Genomic DNA, 22,882 nt, shown 5'->3' with positions numbered 1-22,882 from the left:
AACCCATTCCCATAACTCCTTCAATTTAGCCTATACCCCCCAGCTCATCTTTAACCCTGTACTCCAGCTCAGAGTAATCAGCTTCTCCAAAATTCCACACCATCACCTGCCTTCATATTCTGCACCCCCCAAAGAACAAAGTGGCAGGATAATGGTTTGTTAATCTCTTTTTTAACTAGACATCTCTGACTCCTTCTGTCAGGTATTGCTATTAAATACTGACTGCTTCTAATGAGGATTACCATAGAAATGTCACAATTCAGTATAACTTTCAGTAGGCATGTAACTTTATTACAAACAATATGGCAACACAGCATAAATGATAATAATTCAACATCTAACATCCAACCATATCTCTCAACTGTCCAGAATTTTGCAGTGTGCACCTGATTTTGCCTCCTATTTTTAATCTGTCCTTTGTATAATGTAAATTTTTTTGGTAAATTATTGGAAGGTTACAGTCAGTTAATAATGCCAGACATCAGAGTTTCATACTTATTCAGAAAATGTATGTTGATGCAAAACCTGTTATTCCACAATGTTCAAAAATTGTCTCTGATTTTGGTCCTCTCCCCCTCACCATTATTTTTTGGCTTTGTCCAGAATTTTTGAGAAAAGAAGTTGATAGGTATGCGCCTACCGTCTCAAAGTTCGACACCTGAAATGCATTATGGTAAAGGCTTATTCTTAAAACTACAATAGGCGTTTGTATTAAATTTCCATAGTATATATATATATATATATATATATATATATATATATATATATATATATATTAATTTTGACAGCTTCAATTCTCTTTTCACTTTGTCTCTCCCTTTATATGGAAAAATCATATTTCCCAAAAGTATAAAGACTATACAAGCACATATTTGCATTACACATTTAACACTCTGGATTGACGCTGCAAAGACAAACTTTTCCAGTCTTTATTCAAAGCACAGTCAATTGGAGCAAGAACTGGAACACCCAATGGCAAAGACTGGATGACCCTCAGTCTTTCACTGCAATTAAGTGTACTCAAACTTCCATCCTTCTCTTGACTGCTCTCCTAAGGTAGATCAGTGAATTGACTCAATTGCTTTTCTGGAACATTACATTCAGGTTGGCACAAATTGGAAACTGCTTGAGTATGTTGTTTATCACTTGGAACTGCAGTACCATCTTTAGTTTGCACCACAAAGAAACATGGTTTTGTGGATTTATTCACTGATAGGTCTATAGTGTCCCTCTATTCTTACCCCCAACCTTAGATGGACAGTCTGACCAGGTTGTAGAACTGGTAGGGGACAAGCACAACAATGCTGGTTGTAAGGAGCTTTAGCTTTTTGATCATTGCTCTTAACTGTATGGTACAGAATCACTTTTCGTTTAAGTTTCAACTCCAACATTGACATATCAGTTTGCATTTGTCTTCTAAGCAATAGCTGTGAACAACCTACTTCAGTGGCACTGTGTGGAATAGCACAATATGCCATGAGAGCTTTATGCAGATCTCTCTGTCTAAGACTTTTTGGCCATTGCACTGCTCTCGCAGCTTCACTACTTGATTATGGATTCTGAGGTCTTGTAGTATGAATGAAACAGTAGTCAGCCACAAACTGTTGGAATTCACTTGACACAATCTATACACCATTGTCTGTAACTCATTCTATTGGTATGCCATCTCTCAAGAACATAGTCTTGAATCTAGCAATTAACTATTTTTATGTCATGTGAAGAATAATCTGCAACAACAAAAAAATAAAGTAGCTTTTGTCCTCAAACTCACATTAGTCAGCAACACTGGGAATGTTTTCACTTTAAGGCTTAACCCATCCCTCTGCATGCACGTGTGTTGTCTACGTGGATAGCATGTCATGGGATTATAGTGTATCATCCATGTCTTATTATGACTCAGCTAAAGCTCTGCCCCTCTTGTGTAGACAACACTTTGCACACATCTGCAGTCTCCCCAGGGATCAACTACAGTGGTCTGCCAAGTACATTTCACCTCTCTTATCCCTCCTGTATGAGATGACATATGTCATTCAAACCTACCCACCCACCTACTGAATTGTTCCTCCAGCACCCAAGCTGTTAATCAAACTCCGGTCTTCCTGGCTTGTAGATTTTTCCTGAACTAAACAGCTGTTCTATATCCTTCTCCTTTCACTTTTCATGATGTCACATTCTTGGATACCTGACTGTTTTTATTTTAATTTATACATATAATGTTAGTGACTAGATTTCTGCTCAGTTGCTGTCCCTAACTTGCCTCTTCTTAAGACAGGTGTGAGATACTGCTCAAAATAATATTTTTGGGAAGATCAGGGTTTGGGCAATTACAATTCTAATATCAGCATTTTGTAATCTTTTAACATAGTGCCTTAGATCCAGTGGTTTACTGGTTTTATTTGCAAGTAACAAATGCTGTCAAAGCTACTAAATGCTCTCACTTTGTGTGAATGAGTAACTTAGTAGCTTTCACTGCTTGTCACGCTTACCTATGTATGGACATTGCTTGGCTTTGGAAAACTACCTTCTCAGCAGATGAAAACAAAACTGTGATTTTTATTTGGCATTTCTTTCTTATGCCTGTAATGTTGTGCCTTGCCACCTGAGTTGTGGCTGAAAAGGGTCCCTAGAGCACTTCATCTACCTGGTTAGCAAAGAATAAATAAAAAAAATAAAAAAGCTGATGTAACACCTTGGTGTTAAATGCTGGTTATGTTTCTTCTCGATGGTCATAGCTGCTGTTCTAGGCAAATAAGTATAGATGTTGACAACTAGGGCAGTACTGTTTTGAGTGCTTCATTGCAGGGATTGGGGATTATTTAGTGAAGAGATTGGATGTGCATTCCAGTACGTGCTAATACAGGTATATGATGTGTCCATGCCACCTGAACTGCCCGACTACATAAGTGTGCCTGTGAAAGTGATCCACCCTATTTATACCTGAATTATTAATCAATTAATTAATTAATTAATTAATTAATTCATATCTTATGCTGTGTAGTGCAAAATATCCAACACTGCAATAACTTGAAGTTAAGGAACTCATACAACTGGCACCTTTCTTAAAGATAGAAGTGAATCACCATGTCACCAAAGGGGAATCACCATCATCTTCCTTATTAAAGTACTATTTTATAAAAAGTACATATAGTAGGTTAAACTTGTATTCTAAAAGTTGAATAATGTACTATGTACCTGTCTGTCTGTCTCATTTCATCCTTGTCTGTCTATCACTAGTTATCAAAATGGACAAGTGAAATTTAATTTCATCCTGCCCTTGTGCATACCTGTAACCCTGAGCTAACCACTTGCATTTTTGTGCTCCCAAATCATGCCTGTAACCATACAGTACTCTAAAGGCAAGACTATCTATGTCCCTGTTTGTCATAGAAAAGGCTTTTATGAAACAATTTTTAAAACAATAGTTCTTTTTACCTCTGTCCCAAGAGCACAAAGAGATGCTCTACATCGGTTGAAGTATATTTCACTTGTGCTGTCAGTAGCATTGTGCCATATGTAGGTGGTCAGGGAGTCATTAAGATAGCAGTGTAAAAGATCCAGAAACACTGTGTCATATGTGCACTTGAGTGCTTCCCCCTCCACCCCCTTAGATGAAATGCTGTGCAACCTCCATTAGGACTTCTAATCTGAAGTTTTCCAGCAGCTGTCTGTGCATCTGCCAAGATGTTGACCACAGAGGAAAAAAAAAACAAAAAAACAAAAGAATATCAGCCATTTCTGAAACTGGAGCTTCAAAGAGAAGAGAAAAGAGAGAAAGACACTGAGCATGATGGAAGCCATGTGCTTTGTATTTGGCTTCAAATTCCACCCAGCACTACTGCTAGACTAGTTCAGAGATAAACATATACTAGTAAATCAAGTGACATAAAAATTCAGGTTTAACAGTGGAGAAAATATTTCTTTAACACTTTTTGTTCATTTGTGCTAGGTAAAATCTGACAAGCAGACACCAGGATCTGTCCTTTACAGCATCAAGGGGCCAGGAGTTGATGAAGAACCATATGGTGTTTTTAGCATTGATCAGTATAACGGTAACGTCTCCGTGAATGCTGTGCTGGACAGAGAGAAACATGAGAAGTTTAAGGTAAGATTTGTCTTATTTTTGATTGATTTCAAATTGTATGAACAAAAGTACACATAATGGCAACAACTAATTTACAGATGTGTGAGCATATTACAGGCCAACATATGTCCTGCACAGCGTTAACAAGTTACAGTAGGGTAGATAAGATAATATACTCACGTAATTATGAAATTATTTTCTGTAAATGGTGTTGATTTTCACACTGAGGTAATCCTCCAGGAGATTGTTTTGGCATTGAACATCGTCTGTACGTTTATTCCTTATGCTACAAAATACACAAATAAGGCTAGATGAACACGAAGTACAACACCAGGGTGAAAAATTCTCAAGATAATTTATTCTGGTACCTCGGCCTTTCGCCTTCAAGGATTCCTTGTGCTTCGTGTTCATCTAGCCATATTTGTGTATTTTGTTGCTGTCATTTGTCGCTGTTCGGAGGGGAGGTGATTTATGTTTTCTTTGGTTATTCCTGATGCTACTCATGTGGGGTGCCCATTAGTTCCACTCTTCTACTACAGGTGACATATTATTACCCTTATAGGCCTAGAACACTGAAGCAACGTCAAGTTCTTCAAGTATTTTCATATTGTTTTTTTTAAGCAGTAGTGATTCTTAGGCTTGTTTGTTAATCTTTCAGTTCCCTTAAGACAAACATAACACTTGTTTTGTAACTGAATGCATTAAGTATAAAATATCATGCATAGAATTAAGGAACCCTAGGCAATGAGTGTGGATGAGAGGGAGGAAGGAAACAAACTGAAAATGTTCCCGCGTGACTATCTCTGTCACAGCAGTGCTACAAATAGTAGTGGCTGCTTGAAGGCTGGCAGGTACAGTGGCACCAGAAAAAGTAATGGTATCAAAAGCAGATAGGCAACATCAGAGGCAAATATTCAGTCAGTGTGAATAGCTATTCCATTATAGAGGTGCACCCTGCTGCATTTCATGAGGCTGCCCATGTTACCAGGATAATAAACTGTGACTGTTCTCTGCTTAGATGCTAGGAAACTTCTTTGTTAGCCTCCTACTGATACAAACAGATTGATGGTGAAGCTTCCAGATAGGCTGATATATTATTGACAAAGTACAATCTTCAAAAGGCTTTAAACATAAGTTATTTGTGCACTTCCACCATGGTAGGAGCTGTCACTGCATGTTGAGGGCTTACTGGAGACATTCTTCTTCAGTTATCACTCTTTACAGTAGAATCCAGCTGAAGCAATCTGCTTCCTTTATTAACAGAAGGTGTAGACCCTGGCTGAGGATTATTATTTCTGCTAACACTTCAAGTGATAAGGCCTTGACTGAGACTTCTGCATCTTTGATCACTGCATGTAGCAGGTCCTAAATGAACTTTGTTACTATCACTATCTCTGCAAATTGTAAGCCTTAGTCAGGGACTCCTACTTCTACTATCACTGCATACAGTAGACTTTACTGGAAGATTCTACTTTGTTATCACAGTATGTGGCATGCCTTAGCAGAGCAGTGTACATTCATAGTCAATGCATAGTGCAAGCCCTAGCTAAGATCGTAATGTTTTAATTCAACAGAACGATGTAGGCCACGGATGACATTTTCTTCCTCCACAACAACTACTAATTTATTTGATCAAACCTAGTTCTAGGTTAGTGGGAGAAGGAAGTGTTATACAAAAGTGAAGCTTTCAGACATGTCCCCTTTTATTGTCATTTTATTGATGATATATTTTTGATTTGGCACACTAACATCACTGAATGGCAAATGTTTCTAATATTTTTAAATAAAAGTACTCACTTTTTAGAATTTGTGGGGCAAAATTAGTGATAACAACACACATTATTTGTCAAGACTTAAAGAAAGATAAACAGAATGTATGGACACACTTATGCTATCAATCAAAAGAGCACTGTTACTGTTTTATAGAGACATAGTAGCAAGTCTTGTGATTTTAGTATCTAGTGGTATGATTTTTATATATTAAATAAAGTAGATTTGCATGTGTTTTACTTTAAAGACATGGAAGTGTTTACTGATTTAATAAAGTTAATTTTTTCAATTATCTTGGATCTTTATTTCCTTCCACTTTCTTAGAAAGCATTGTTTCATCTTCAAAAGGCGAATTCCCTTGATAATAGTTTCTGCTGTGTATAGCTATACAGATATATGTATATCTATATCTATAGCTATATCTATCTATATATATCTATATCTATATATCTGTATACATGTACATAAGTTACATTCATTTGTTTGTCAGTTCACTTTATCAACAAAGAAAAAAGGGTGGTTTATTTAATCGAAAACCCATTTGATTGACACTACATTTGATCAACACTCTCATTGAAAAGTGAAATGGAGGCAGGAGAGATTGGAGTGCCTATCTTGGTGGACATGATAGCATCTCTACAGTGGAGCTGTGGCAGAGGCGGGAGCTCAGAGAGAAGACACTGGGCTGAGGGGAAGATAGATTGACAAGAGCAGACATGGCCAGTCTATGCACCTAGAGTATTCCATACACTCTGGCTTCTCCTGATCACCTACCCAAGCTAATGGTAATGTTAGAATGCAGGAAGAGACTTACGGCTAGAGAAAAACACTGGCCTCTAAATATGATGGCACCAAGCAGAGTGCTGAACTCTTACCTCTAACCTATAAGTTGTGCACTCAGACCTGGAGAAATGAATGTGGTCAGGTACTTGTTGACCAAAAAAAAAGGAGTAGTCATTTTACTGAAATTACTGGGAAAGCTGATATCTCTGCAAAATACATGAGCATTTTTCCTCCAAAATGCAGTGATATGCTGAGATATTTGTATTAAGTATTAAAGGTAGTGGACACAGATGCCCATGCAAGGGTTTGGAGGTCCCTGGGGAAAAAAGTTTAATATGTATAGTTGCTTTTCTGAGGAAGACTACCTTAGATGCATTGTCATAAGTGAAACAGTTCTGGTACCAATGCAAAGAGACTGCCTGTAAACAGGTTTTGGTTCAGTCTGGCCAGTTTATAAATAATAAATATTTGACATTATTCTGCAACAAACACGACAGGCATTATAATAAATGAATGTATTCATGGTACTGGATAAGTGATTTTTTTTTTCGTTCGCCCCCACAGCCTGCTGACCATCTGCTTCCTTTCTACCAATTGACCTATTAATTTTTCCTTCATGGAAAAGAGAGCTTGCTGAGAAAGGTTGTCATTATTCAGGTGACTGTCAGTGGTTATTCTGTTTGAGGATGTAACCCCCTGCATTTGCCAACAGTATCGAAGGGGTTAGCATACAATGGGTCATTATGATGTTTGCACATGCCTACAAATGTACTTAAGCAAGTGACCCTGCATCCTTGTAGACAGCACCACCGCATGAACTCTGGTCTCCACAGAGGTTCTATCATGGAGGTGTGTCTAGGCACATGCTTCCTCCTTTCCATCAAAGAGAGTCTTAGTTGATTAATTTCTTTCCTCTGCTTGAGCAACGGGTGCCTAAGCCACTGATTCATCTCAGATCACTTGGCTTGTAGTCTGGTGTTTTATCCTTCTACACCAACAGAGCTTGTACTGGGGAAGATGGTTCTATGTATTGGTTTAACAGGTAGATAAGATGGGTAAAATGCATAATATGAAGGCATTTAGGAAAGTGAGCTTAGCAAAGGATGAAGTGAGCAATGCAAAACATTTGGAAAATTAGCTTAATTTTTTAGGCAGGTACAGAAACTGACATTTCAGCAAATAATATTGAATATGGGTTCACTGCTTGTCCAAAAATTCTATACATTTAAGTAATATAGTTTATATGTGGCATGTGGAGAGGGGGTTGAGATTATCAGATGCTGTATCTCTTATAAAATCCATGGAACTGCTTATTTCTCCTAAGTTATTGTCTCTGTCTTTCCTGTCAACTGGCCATTTAGCTTAAAGTATATGCTGTGGATAGTAATGGGAAACCTTTGGAAGATCCTACAAATCTGGAGATCGTTGTGATTGATCAAAATGACAACAAGCCTACCTTCCTACAGCAGATTTTTACTGGTCGCATCCCAGAAGGTTCTGCCCCAGGTACGTAACAAACAGGAAGATGCACAGTTTGTTTAAAGGGTGGGTGAGAAGGTAAAACATGTTGGCTAGGTTCACTTACAGAAAAGACAGTTTTGTCTGAATATGTGTTACCATTACTATGATATAAAAACCAGGGACAGTTTGTGTGCATAGGGTGTTTGCTACTCAGCTATGTTGAATGCAAGAAGCTGTTCTGAAAAATAAGAATATCCACTGAGGATAATGAAATCTTTTCTGTGCTGTGAATTGAAAGAGTGCTCTAGACCAATTCAATGATAATGCTTCCTTAAGTTACGAAGAAATTATACCAACGTAATTCATTGAAGCCTATAGGCTTTTTTGTATACATCCTGTTCATACCCATACTGTATATGGCATCCAGAACGTCTTTTGGTATGGCTTCATTTACTAAGTAACTTGCCAGCTAATAATAGGCAGTATTAGAAAGTGCAAGGACTTAAAAACAAAATGACACTAAGATTGTTAATCTAGAATGTCTTGCAGTAAAGAAATGAATCAATGTTTGTTACTTATTACTCATATTTATGTTCATATTTTCATAATTGAAAGCCCTACATATTATTGAGGGGTTTGGTGTGATATGCTATGGTGGGAGACAGGAAAATTAATTGTTGGTGTCCATTTATATCACAGCATACCTGATGAATTGCTAGTTTGTTTGTTAGTAATTGTGAAGATAAACAATATTCCCATATATACTTAATACTTAAAAAAGTGACTTATAAACTGTTGCCTGACATCAGGTAAAACCTTAAATGTTGTCAAAGAAACCATTGTTCAAATATGCACTGCAAGTGCACATCTTCAGAAATATTTAGTGTAATTTATTCTGCTAATTATACAATTAAGCATGTGTTTTCATAGTGCTGTAAATATCTCAATGTAGTTACATGCACTCATAGAGGAATTTCTTGCTGTCATCTGGAAACTTATGTTTGGTTAACAAAAATGTTTTAACAGTACATGTTTAGGATGTACAGTTTCCAAGAAATGATAAAGTATCTGAGAAAGTGTAACAAAAAAGATAATTTTGGGTTTGTGTGCATTATAATATGTTATTGTATTTATGGAAAGACTATGAATGCACTGACTATTATCATTGCAAAGAACACTTCTTACTGATAAAATTGCAATTTGTACAGTTTTAATAGTTGTTATTGTTCACAAAATATCTACTTTTGTTTATCTTGTCCTTTTACTTTTATTTTTTAGAAAAGGCTGTGAAGATGTGTGTAGGCTGTAAGAGGTGTCACATCCCACAGCACTCAGGTGTTAATCAGTTAAGATGTTGCTGACAGAGTGAGGCTGCAAAGCCTGTTGTGTCATTTAGTTGTGTAGAGAATCCTAATAGATGTCTCACTCCCATCCTTATTGGCCTCGTCTCCCTCTCCTCATATCTTCTGATTTTCTCCATACTTGTTAATTGTACAACATATCAGAGGGGAGGGATAGCATAATGGTTGAGGTCTTTACCTCAGAGATACAAACTACAGGTTTGATTCTGTAATAATTTGCAGATTGATAGTCTAGTGTTTGCCTTTGAATGTATGAACATTCCACGGATCCAAATTCCTTTAAATTGTCCTTATCTCAGTCTCAGATCTGATCTTTGCATTCTACAGGTATACTTCATTAACCTTTCTTGTCCTGCCCTTTTCTCTGACATTCAGTGCTCAACACTTCCTTTAAGTATTCTTTAGACCCAGATCCTTTTGGACCCCATTCTTTCCAGATGTTATACATATATGCTTGCAAGTCAGCCTTCATGCATCAGTTCCTTCAGTCTTCACTAACAGTTTTTGCAAGCCTTCACTAAACGTACTTCACATTGTAATTATCTCGTATGGCCTAGCTGATTAATTTCTTTCCTCTGCTTGTTCAGCAGGTGCCTAAGCCACTATTTCATACCTAGCAGGAAAGCACATTTCAGTGTATGTAGTTCCACGTGGAGCAGCAGTAGTTGTCTGTCCCTGAAAATGATGTGTTGAGCTGTGCATTTGATCAACCTGTTATCCTTTGTTTCCCCCTTATAACACTGAGTATAAATGTTCATTTCTGAAGATGATCATTACTCATACATTATCTTTCCCTTTCATCATCTGAAAGTATTCTTTATTCATATTTTTGTTCATGCCTTCTTTTCAGTGCAACAAGGTCATAAATAGCGTAGCGTTAATATAAATAGTGCATGGAAATGGTTTTAGTGATGTTTTTGGAAAAGGCAAGGCCCTTTGCAGGTGACACAGCATGGCTGTGCAGTGTGTAGCAGTGCTGCCTTGCAATGCTTGGTTCTCCAGTTCATTTTTTTTTTTTTTTAGCTGAGGTTCGTTCTGTTTAAAGTCTACATTCATTTATTTGTCTTGCATTCATTCTTTCATTCTCAGATAGCCATTTTATCTAGTCAGGATCATGGGGTTGTCAGAGCTTATCTACATATTCACTGGGTATAGAAAATAATCATGGAAATGGCACTAGTCTATTACGGAATGCACATGCGCACAGACACAGCACCCCCCCCCACACACACACACACACACAGCCACTTCATGCACACTGATTAGTAGTTTTGTGACACATCCAGTTCACAAGGTAGCAATCCTAACCACTGTGCCACTTTATTCTTCTCACAAAAAAGGCCTGTACTATTGTATTACACTCAAGTATCAGAAGCAGTAAGAGCTATAGCTGGCTCATCTTGCACCTAGTGGTATATCCTGATGTGGTGCCCCTCATCTGTTCCCCAATTTCACACTCCTCACCTAAGGAGCAAGCTGGGTTCATCTCTGTTCCTCACTCTTCAACTTAAATAAAACAACAAAGAAACAACTGGCTCTTACTTTAACAACTGTAGCAACCTGTTTAGTACATTTAAATGACTTAAATTTAGTAAGGAGCTTGCTACTAATTATACCACACATGGAGGAAAAGCAGAATCAACATTAATTTCCATACTGGCATCCAGAAATACCAGTGCAGAAATGAATGCTAGTACTGCACTACCTATCAATCAGCTTCTCCCAGCTGAGCACCCTAGCACCTTTTACCCGGAGCAGCCGCCCCCTTTGCCCCACCCTTACTATGTTTCTGGAAGCAATCAATAAACTCTGGATGCATACTGTTATAGTTTAGTGTCCTTGTCACTGTGTGTTAATCACACTTGTGCCCATTCTGTATCATTCCTCAGACTTTGACCCTAATTAGACTCCTTAGACTGCATATACTTCAAGGTGCTTCATTTTTAGCCTGTTTTTATTTTTTTTGTCAGTACCTTCAAGAAGTTCAAGATTTATTAACATACCACTGAAAATGTTGTATAGTAGTGAGAACCTTTCCAACACCACCACATACAGGAAGCTGTGCTCTTACTCCCCTCTACAATAAATTATCAACTCTGAGCTCATTGCGTCATGGGGAAAATTAACATTTTAACCACTGAAGCAGGGCCTCAGTAGAGTAACTTTATTTTTTAGTGACAGAAACTAAGAATCACTCAGTTCTCATTTTCAATCAGCAAACAATTCAAACTGTATCAACAAAAGTGACTTAAAATCAGTGCTGCTGATAAACTGTATTACTTCCATCCAAATGATATGCCACAGCTATAGCAACAGCCATCTTCATTCCATATACTGTATCATTTCCTGCTACATGATCTATTGACCCTTTAAATGAACTGTATAGTTTTGATTCTTATTTCACAGTGGAATTTTCATGAGGCAGATTGGTCTGATAACAGTACTGAAATACAGACTTTATTAATCAATCAGTTGATCACCGCTGGAGGATAAAATTTTCTGATTAGAAGCCATCTTGAAAACTGTTTCATCAAGTAATGCAGCAGATATTCTTCATGTTTCACTGTTGCAGTCATCACATTTGGGTTATCCCTGCCAGGATAGCCCTCGGCCAGCCCGAATACCAGAGACTTAATATTTCTGCTTTGGTTGCTGTCACTCCAGGACTGTTATCAGGTCATCAGTAGTATAAAGTAAGGCAGCCGATGCAATTACATCAGTTTTCTTGCCATGGAGCCCAAAGCAGAAGCAGCCTGCATGAGTGCTGGTCGGCCGCTACCTGTGTTTTCGTCTACCGAATTGAAGTTGAAGTCTTCTAAAGCTAAGTACCCCATTGGGGATCCTTTTTACTTGCACTAACTGATGTCAGAAAAAGTTAATAATTGTCTCGCCTGTGGAAAGCAAATACCACACCGAGACTTCCATCCTTACTGCATCACTTGTTTAGGCCCAGACCACGACGTCCCCCATTGTCGCTTCTGTGCTTTGTTTAACGCCAGAACTATCTGATGCCGGGCCCTTATTGTAGCCGGCTATTTTTGCTTACAGTCCTCGAACTTCGATATGGCTTCGGTAAGCCATCCAACAGCAGATCTTCTGAAAAAATGTAAAGATAAAGACTGAGACAGACCGCACAGGTCCAAACCTACTGACTATGCTTCCGTTAAGCTAGTCATCAATTCTCCGATCCTCAGTGAGGCGCTTTTGCAGCCCCTGATGCCCACTTCTGTGGATTCGCAGGCTGCTACCGAGACCCTTTCGTGTCCGGTATGCCACAAACTCTTCTTCAACTAAGGATCCTGCATCATCTCTACCTTGGATGGGTCCAGAGCTGCTGAGCAGGCACTGCTTCCAAGGAAGTCCTTCACACTACCAATTCTCGACACAAACCGATGTCTCTCATGACTCCCGTTCTTTCAAAAACGACTGAGTTTCTTAGGCCCAGGGTATGAACCACACCCAAGAAGGTACCCCCTCCAAAAGGAAAATGGATTTATCCCCTGTAGTTCTGTCTGAACAAGAGTCAGATGTATCTGATGCATCTGAATATGAAGACATGCAACCCCTCTCTACTTATGAGGACTCTGATGTGGAGGATTCAATTCCTTCATCCTCTCCCCCAGAGGATTTTTCCTTTGGGGAAACCCTGCATACCTTAAGGGAGCATTTCCAATGGGAGAGTCAAGATTACCCTCAGTCTAAAAGATACTTAGGGAATTCCTAGATCTTCCACAGCACAGATCCTTGGCCATACCCCCAGTCCTGGATGTTGTGCAGGATGTTTTCCTGGAATCCAGCTTGACTTCTGATACCCTCCCTCCTGTACCCAGAAAACCAGTCAGGTACTACAGAGTCCCTGACTTACAAATATTTCTCTTTAAGAATCCTACTGATGACCATGAGGTAATTTCTCAAGGGCCTAAAGGAATTAAAACAACCTCTGCTAAGAATCCCACCCCATCAGATAGGGATTCCCGAGCACTGGACAGATGGGGTAAAAATATATACAGTTCGGCTACTCTTGCTTTCAGGGCACTAAATTGTCAGTTCCATATGCTGAAATTTCAGCAACATACCCTGGAACTCCTTAAAAAAAAGATGTCTTCCTTTCCTGCTTAGGCAGAATCTAAAGAATTACAAGAGTTAATGCATTCTGCAAGTCAAGTAACTAAACACACCTTGCACTGACTGTGGTCTGATGCCTTAGAAGCTTCTTGTAGGGCAGCGGTCACTGGTTCTGTCATTAGAAGGCACGCATGGCTTAAGTAATAGCCCTTGCCAGACCATTTCAAATCTAAATTGTTGGATGCCCCCTTGAACAAAGATAACTTATTTGGCACCGAGGCAGAAGAGGCCCTAAAAAAGATGGAAGAAAAAGCAAAATCTATGCAAACAGTTAAGGATTTCTTGCAGGTCCAGCCACTTATATTCAGCAGGCATTGTCCCACTAAACACTGGTCCTTTCCTGCTTCCAGTAAACCAGCCCAGCCTAGAACCTGGGGAACCAGACCCTCCAGACAGCAGCCACAGGGAGTGCAGAGATCTAAGCAGTGGACTACCTCCATTTCAAAACCAGGGAGTTCTAAGCCACCCCCCTATGGTAAGAACTCACAATGACTCACCTCCACCACCACCCTCCCTCTGTCCACCTTCACTTACCCTAGGAGGAAAACTCTCCTTTCATGCAAGCACCTGGGCCACCATTACCAGTGACTGCTGGATTCTGAACATAGTGTCTCAAGGCTACAAATGTACTTTCCATACCCTTCTAACCCCCAAAGGGTTCCCAGATCTACTACCAAACCAGTGGGCAGAGGCTCAAAAGCAAATCCTTTCCCTGCTCTCTATGAGAGCAGTAGAGCACATTCCTGCAGAGCAGATAGGCCAAGGTTTCTACTCCAGACTTTTCCTGGTGCCCAGAAAAGAGGGCACCTGACACCCTATCCTCGACCTATCCATTCTAAACACCTTCCTGGTGATTCCAAAATTCAAAATGCTCACCATCCAGCAGCTACTGCCCATGCTCTCCAAGGATGCTTGGCTAGCCACCCTAGATCTAAAAGAGGCCTACCTCCACATTCCTATCAGGGAATCATGCAGAAAATACCTCCATTTCATGGCAGGATCTCAGCACTTTCAGTTGTCTGCACTTCTCCTTGGCTTATCCACTGCTCCCAGAGTTTTCACAAAATGTCTGGCTCCAGCCATTGCCTTTTGCAGACAAATAAATATCCAGATTTACTCTTATTTAGATGACTTCCTGAATCAGGCAGACAGCCAAGAAAATCTGCTCAGTCACCTGGCCTTTGTCAAGACCCTTCAAACCTCCCTAGGGTACACAATCAATGAAAAGAAATTCAAACAGGTGCCCACCCAAAGGATTATCTTCCTGGGAGCAAGCCTGGACACAGCATCCTAGATGGCATACCTTACACCAAAGAAACAAATTTTCCTGACAGCCTTCTTCTCTCAGCTAGCCACCAAGCCCCAGCTATCTGCAAGGAAAATCCTGCAAGCTCTGGGGTTCATGGCATCTTGCATACTACTCATTCCATATGCCAGACTGCATATGAGGATATTTCAGTGGTACCGAAAAAGCCTTTGGTGTCAACACTGTTAAGACCTGGAAGCTCTTCTACCTATAATTCCCTGCATCAGAAAAGATTTCATTTGGTGGGCAACAGTATGCTCCCACAACAAGGGACTGCCTTTCTCACCACTCCCCCGTCCTCCAGACCCTTACCACAGATGCATCAGACTATGCTTGGGGGCACACCTGGATGGTCTATGCCTTTCCTCCACTTCGTCTCATCCCCAGGGCACTGCTCAAAATAAAGGAGGAAAAACCAAGGACCATTCTGATAGCTCCAGACTGGCCCTGGCAGCACTGGTACCTCTTGCTGCACAGCCTCTGACCACTGCCCCCAATGGCACCTTCCTCAGATTCCAAACCTCCTGACCCAGAGGGAAGGGGAATTCATGCATCCCCAATTGCAAACACTCAATTTGGCAGCTTGGCTTATTCCCTAACTCCAAATCAATCTGCCAACCTCAGTAAACAGGTTCTAAATGTTATCCATGAGACCAGATGCCCTAGCACCAGAAAGTCTTATGCTGATAAATGGAAAAGGTTCTGCACCTGGATCCAGGCTAAGGGAGCCAATAAGGCACAGCCCTCCCTCCTTCTCATCCTGGATTATTTAGCTGACCTACTACACAGTGGCCTCTCTTTCTCCTCTATACAAATTCATGCCTTTGCTATTTCTGCTCATTTTCCCACTGAGCAGCCCCTTTTTACACACCCTTTGATCAAACAGTTCCTAAGAATGGATAGCAACTTGAGGCCACCCAGAAGGGCACCAGCTCCAGCTTGGGACCTTAAATTTGTATTGGAAAAGCTCACCCTGCCCCCCTTCAAACCAGCTTCCTCTGCAAAGCTAATATTTCTCTCCTGGAAAACAGCATTCCTTCTGGCCATCACTTCAGGCAGAAGAGTCTCTGAGCTACAAGCGCTCATGGCTGTGGAACACTTCATCATCTTCCATGCTGACAGGATATCCCTCAGAACAAACCCTTCCTTCATGCCCAAGGTGGTGTCCAGTGTGGCTCTCAACCAATCTATTCATTTGCCCACCATTTTCCCTAATCCCCAGACAAGGGGGGAAGGATTCTGCACTCTCTAGATGTGCACAGACAGCTCAGATTCTATCTGGACAGGACTAAATCCTTCTGGAAGTTGAATCAACTGCTGGTTAGCTTTCTACAGGGGCAGAAGGCAAAGCCATATCCAAACAAACCATCTCCAAATGGATAGCACACTGCATCCATTTCTGCTACAAGCAACATTGAAAGTCTCCCCCAAGGGGGTCAGGACACACTCCACCAGAGCAGCCTCCACCTTTGCAGCTTTCCTGAGAAGAGTCCCCACCATGGGCATCCTGGAGGCTGCCACCTGGACATCTTTTCACACTTTTACCAAGCATTGCCACCTGCCTCTTTTCTCCAAATCCAGGGTATGGTTTGCCTCTGCGGCCTTGCAGGGCATCCTAGCCAGCCCCTACTTTTCTTTACTGCCTCTGCCCTTTTCCTCAGCTTTGGGAATCAACCCAAATGTAATGACTGCAACAGTGAAACATGAAGAACATAGTACAGTTGTGTACACTTACCATAAGTGTAGATGTTCAAGTGTATTCACTGTTGCAGTCCTGGTTTCCTTCCCTCCATCCCCCTTTTCTTCTCTATACTTACAAGGGACTTATTGGTATTTATTTTCCACTGGTGGGGTTTCTTCCACCAGAACATGGCTCCTATTTGGGGGCTCCTGACAGATTAGGGCAAGAAAAACTGATGTAATGACGTTGGCTGCCTTACTTTATACTACTGACGACCTGACGTCAGTCCTGGAGTGTCACCAATAGATGCAGAAATACTAAGTCTCTGGTATTCGGGCCGGCCGAGGGCTATCCTGGCAGGGATAACCCAAATGTGATGACTGCAACAGTGAATACACTCGAACATCTACATTTATGTTAAGTGTACACAACTGTACTTTCTGCTGCCTTTATAGTCTAACCTGATAGAAACAACATTAGAATATAATACTTTTTTTGTATCTATCCCTATATTGAGACTGAACATCTAGAAAGCATGCAGAGATTTTTAGCATACCTCTAGAATGTCAAATAAGAAGATACTATACTGTAGTAGCTGGATTTGTTACCAGCCTTTGAGAGGTGCCAATTTACTGCAAATAATGGTGAACTATTCGAAGTATGGAGATGAAACCACTGTTGACTACATATTAATATTAGACATATGTACATTTTTGTATGTAAAGCAAATTTGAAATTACAATCCAGCTATTTTAATTTAACAGTATCAGTTATTCTCATTTAAGAATAATTAAACTTTGAAACTGTCTTCTGTTATAAACTAAGAACAGTCCCTTTACTTGATTTATTAAGAGCTAAGCTACATCTTTATTTTACTGATTTTTTTTAAACTGGAAGTATCAGTGATTGTACACAAGCATCTCAATAATGTCCTGATGATGCATTGAGTTTGATATGCTTGTCCTTTGGAAGAAACGTTAAACTGAGGTCCCATCTGCTTGAGTTGGTGGTAGCTCGGAAGGATGTAAAATTTCCCATGGTAACTATTCAAAACAGCAGGGGTCCTTTATATACAAAAATAACTCGTATTTACAAAATATTTATATATTTACAGATATACAATATTCAGATATAGAGATATACAAATCTGTTTACACAACCATATTAACTTTTCACTTCTATTAGACCCCAACTCCTTTTTCCTTAACCACTATCTGATTTTACTTAATATTGTTGCTAAAATCCATTTACCATTAAATATAATTTAATTTATTCTTTCATTCCATATGACCCATATAACATAAAATAATGTTTATGTATTCTTTTTACATATTCTTTACTACTTTTCTTAGAATTTCCATATTTAATCATGTCCATATTTATTTTATCCATTTTTATATCTTCAAAAAAATCTTTTTTACTTAGTTTTCCCCATAACTTTTTAGTCTTTTACATTTCAAAAACAGATGTTCCATAGTTTCTTCTTCTTGACAATGTAAACATATTCTATCACTTTTCTTCTTATACGGCATATTTCTTTTTACTGGCAATTTATCTATTAACAGTTTCCACAAAAAATCTTGACATTCTGCTTTCTGATTGCACCATTTGCATCTTATTTTTATAGCTTTAATTTTTTTCATCTGATAGATTTTCCCATGGTTTTATATAGTAATGTTTACCATTACATTCTCATGTCATACTTTTCTGTCTTTTTCCATATCATCAATTTTTATTTTCCACAAAAATATTTTTTCTCAGTAACATTTTATTTCTTCATTTATACACTCTTTTTTTACCATACCCAGAATTCAGCATACTTATATTTTTATTATTTTACTACTAATATCTCATCTTCGTCATTTATCCACCTTAACACTTTGTACAAATTTAATGAAGCAGCATACACCACCAGGTTAATTAACCCCAAACCTCCTTATTCTTTATTTACATACAAAACTGTACTGGGTGTAATCTAGAACCCAATAAAATGAAAAAAATCTATAATAATTCCTTTTCAAATACTGTTAGCAACATATATACACTTGCTAAGTATGCTATTTTCCCATCATTAGTGAATTGATCAAATAAGCCTTTTTTTGGAATGATAATTTATATGTTCTCTAGAAAAGACAGGTTTATTTTATTTCTTCTATTTTTTCATTGAATTCTACTTGCATCTTTATTCCCAAATTTTATACATAACACAGAAATTTTGTTCACTGTAAAATACATACGTCCTATCTTTACTGCATCACCTAAACCTTTACTTTTCACTTTATTTAAAGCCATCCCTGTCATCTCTAGACACTCATTTGTGCAAATTACTACTTTTTTCCAAATTGTGTTTTTTACAATTAATATAACATTGTCTGTATATGTTAAAAGAACTGTAATTCTTAGCACTTCAGATGTTATATACTCCTCCTCCTTCAGTTTGTAATTTATTTCACATACTATCACATTCATAACAATTGCAAAGAGTATGCAGTTCATTGGACATCCTTGTCTTACAACACTATTGATATGTACCTCTTGGCTTAACCAAACATTTGCAAGTATTTTTAACTTATTATTACTATATACTGACATGCATAATTCCTAACATTCTCACTTATATTGTATTCTTTCAGTATTACCCATAAGATGTCATGTTTAATTGTGTCAAATGCATCATTAAGGTCTCCTATCATGATTTTCACTTTTTATTTTCTATTAATAATATCATCCACAGTTTCTCTATCATTAATAATTCTTGACAACCCTTCCCCTGTATATTACATATACTATATTCCATAATATTGTCCATTTTAGCTTCAAATCTCTTTTGAATTATTTTCATAAAGATCTTATAATAATTATTACTCATCACTCTCAGTGTCCAGTTTTAATTGTTTTCTATCTTCCTTCTTCCACATGAAGTTAAGTATTCTACTACATAATTCTTTATACATAGCTTTATTTAACCATTCATTCAAAATCTGTAAAATATGTTTTTTGCTGATCCCTTTAATTTTTTACACTTCATACCTTATTCCATCTGTTCCTGCAGCTGAGGCTATATTTACTTGTCCTAATACTTTTTCTAGCTCATTTAAAGGAATCTCCTTTTCCAACTGTATTCTCTTTTTCTGTTAGCTTTTTTACTTTCCATCTTTCTTCACTACCTTCTTTATTTCTTTAAACATTTCTTGTACATATTTCATTACACCATTCGTAATCTTTTCCTGAGTTCTTTCTGTTTCTCCTTTTACATTTTTTTATTTCTCTTATTACACTACCTTCTTTCTTTACTAATCTGCTTAAGTAACTAGATATTTCTCTTTTTCCTTTTAAAATATATTTGCTTATATAACAATTATCATATTTTTCTTGATTTATTTAATATAATTATTTTTCTTTGCCAAAGTACTTTCTATCATTATGTTCTAAATCTTCCAATGCTTCGTTATATGTTCTTTTATATACTTCTTTCTCTACCTTTCTCAATTCATATTGCCAGTATAAAAAAAACATTTTTTATATTTTTCCTTAAATATCATCCACCATTCAGACCATTTTTTATAAAATGTTCTCATAGTAATATGATCTTTCCATAAGTGTATTACTGATCTCATTCCTTCTTCATTTCTTACTTGCCATTTATCCATTTTATCCCTTTGCCTATCTTTATACATTCCTTGTTTTCCATTATCTCTAGCTATATTGCAAGATAATCAGAAAATGCTGTTGTAACTACACCCCTTCTCCTATAACTAAACCTTCTGATACTATAAAATAATCTATTTTGGTTCTCTACATACCCCTTTTGTAACTCCATGAATTTTTGTCCCAGAGTTTTAAATTACCACATCTTATAACTTTTAACATTTTTCTTATATAATTTCATATCTTTTTATGCTTGCCTCTTAAATTACAGTTAAAGACTGCTATTATTATAATCATCATCATCTTCTTTCAACTGTTCCTGTTAGTGGTCATCACAGCAGATCATCTGTTTCCATTTCTTCCTGTCCTCTGCATCTTGCTCTGTCACACCAACCACCTGGATGTCCTCTCTCACCACATCCATAAACCTTATCTTAGGCCTTCCTCTTTTCCTGTTATCTGGTAGCTTCATCCTTAGCATCTTTTTCCAAATATACTCAGCATCCCTCCTCAGCACATGTCCAAACCAACATAATTTTGCCTCTTTGGCTTTGTCTCCAAACCTTCCAACCTGGGCTGGCCCTCTAATATACATATTCTTAATCCTGTCCACCCTCGTCACACCCAGTGCAAATCTTAACATCTTTAACTCTACCACATCCAGCTCTAACTCCTGCCTTTTTTTTCATTGCCACTGTCTCCAATCCATATATCATAGCTGGTCTCACTACCCTCTTGTAGACCTTCCCTTTCACTCATACTGGTACTTGTCTGTCACAAATCATTTCTGACACTCTTCTCCACCTACTCCATCCTGCCTGTACTCTCTTCTTCACCTCTCTTCCACACTCATCATTACTCTGAACTATTGATTCCAAGTATTTAAACTCATCCACCTTTGCCACCTCTACTCCTTGCATCCTCACCATTCCTCTATCCTCCCTCTCATTCACACACATATATTCTGTCTTAGTCCTGCTGACCTTCATTCCTCTTCTCTCTAGAGCATATCTCCATCTCTCCAGGGTCTCCTCCACCTGTTCCCTACTCTCACTACAGATCACAATGTCATCTGCAAACATCAAAGTCCACGGGGACACCTGTCTGATCTCGTCTGTCAACTTGTTCATCACCATTGCAAATAAGAAAGGGCTCAGAGCTGATCCTTGATGTAATCTCACCGCCACCTTAAATGCATCCGTCACTCCCACCGCAGACCTCACCGCTGTCACACTACCCTCGTACATATCCTGTACCACTCTTACATACTTCTCTGACACTCCCGACTTCCTAATACAATACCACAACTCCTCTCTAGACACCCTGTCGTATGCTTTGTCTAAGTCTACAAAAACACAATGCAACTCCTTCTGACCTTCTCTGTACTTCTCCATGAACAATCTCAGAGCAAACATCGCATCTGTAGTGCTCTTTCCCAGCAGGAAACCATACTGCTGATCACTAATCATCACGTCCCTTTTTAACATAGCTTCCACTACTTTTTTCCATAACTTCATGCTGTGACTGATCAATTTAATCCTTCTGTAGTTACTACAGCTCTGCACATCACCCTTATTCTTAAAAATCAGTATCAAAACACTTTTTCTCTATTCCTCGGGCATCCTCTTACTTTCCAACATTTCATTAAACAATCTGGTTAAAAACTCCACTGCCATTTCACCTAAACACCTCCATGCTTCCACAGGTATGTCATCTGGACCAACAGTCTTTCCATTCTTCATCCTCCTCATAGCTATCCTTACTTCCTCCTTGCTAATCCATTGCACTTCATGAGTCACTATCCCCACATCAGCCAACCTTCTCTCCCTCTCATTCTCTTCATTCATCAACCCCTCAAAGTACTCTTTCCATCTGCTCAACACACTCGCCTCGCTTGTGAGTATGTTTCCCTCATTATCCTTTATCACCTTTACCTGCTGCACATCTTTCCTAGCTAGGTCCCTCTGTCTAGCCAATTGGTACATGTCCTTTTCTTCCTCCTTAGTGTCCAACCTTTTATACAACTCTTCATATGCTTTATCCTTAGCCTTCGCCACCTCTCTCTTTGCCATGCACCTCATCTCCTTATACTCCTATTTACTTTCTTCATCTCTCTAACAATCCCACTTCTTCTTTGACAACCTCTTTCTCTGTACACTTTCCTGTACTTCCTCATTCCACCACCATGTCTCCTTGTCGTCCTTCCTCTGTCCAGATGTCATACCAAGCACCTTTCTAGCCGTCTCCCTTACTAGCTCTGCTGTAGTTACCCAGCTATTTGGTAACTCTTCACTGCCACCCAGTGCCTGTCTTAACTCTTCCCTGAACTCCACCTCACAATTACCCCTTTTCAATTTCCACCATTTGATCCTTGGTGCTGCCCTCACACTCCTCCTCCTCTTCTTGATCACCAACATCATCCTACAAACCACCATCCTGTGCTGCCTAACTACACTTTCCCCGGTCACCACTTCACAGTCTCCAATCTTCTTCAAACTGGCCCTCCTACATAAGATATAATCCACCTGTGTGCACCTTCCTCCACTCTTGTATGCCACCCTGTGCTCCTCCCTCTTGTTAAAATACGTATTCACCACAGCCATGTCCATCCTTTTCACAAAATCCACTACTATCTGACCTTCTGCATTCCTTTGCTTAACACCATA

General features: G+C 38.9%; 1 protein-coding gene across 1 annotated transcript in view; it reads left to right on the top strand.

Moving 5' to 3' along the window:
- The window catches only part of CDH15 (cadherin 15), a 394,116-nt gene that overhangs the window by 151,336 nt on the left and 219,898 nt on the right, over positions 1-22,882 (top strand). Inside the window, exons 3-4 of the mRNA XM_044081834.1 lie at positions 3,947-4,102; positions 7,996-8,140. Of these exons, the coding sequence (XP_043937769.1) occupies positions 3,947-4,102; positions 7,996-8,140 (301 nt within the window). The remainder of the gene's footprint in view (positions 1-3,946; positions 4,103-7,995; positions 8,141-22,882) is intronic.

The sequence above is a fragment of the Protopterus annectens genome, chromosome 8.part1, assembly GCF_019279795.1.
Source record: "Protopterus annectens isolate FY-2018-M chromosome 8.part1, PAN1.0, whole genome shotgun sequence".
Classification (NCBI taxonomy): domain Eukaryota; kingdom Metazoa; phylum Chordata; order Ceratodontiformes; family Protopteridae; genus Protopterus; species Protopterus annectens.
The sequence above is the reverse complement of the archived record's forward strand: the minus strand, read 5'-3'. Positions and strand labels throughout refer to the sequence as shown.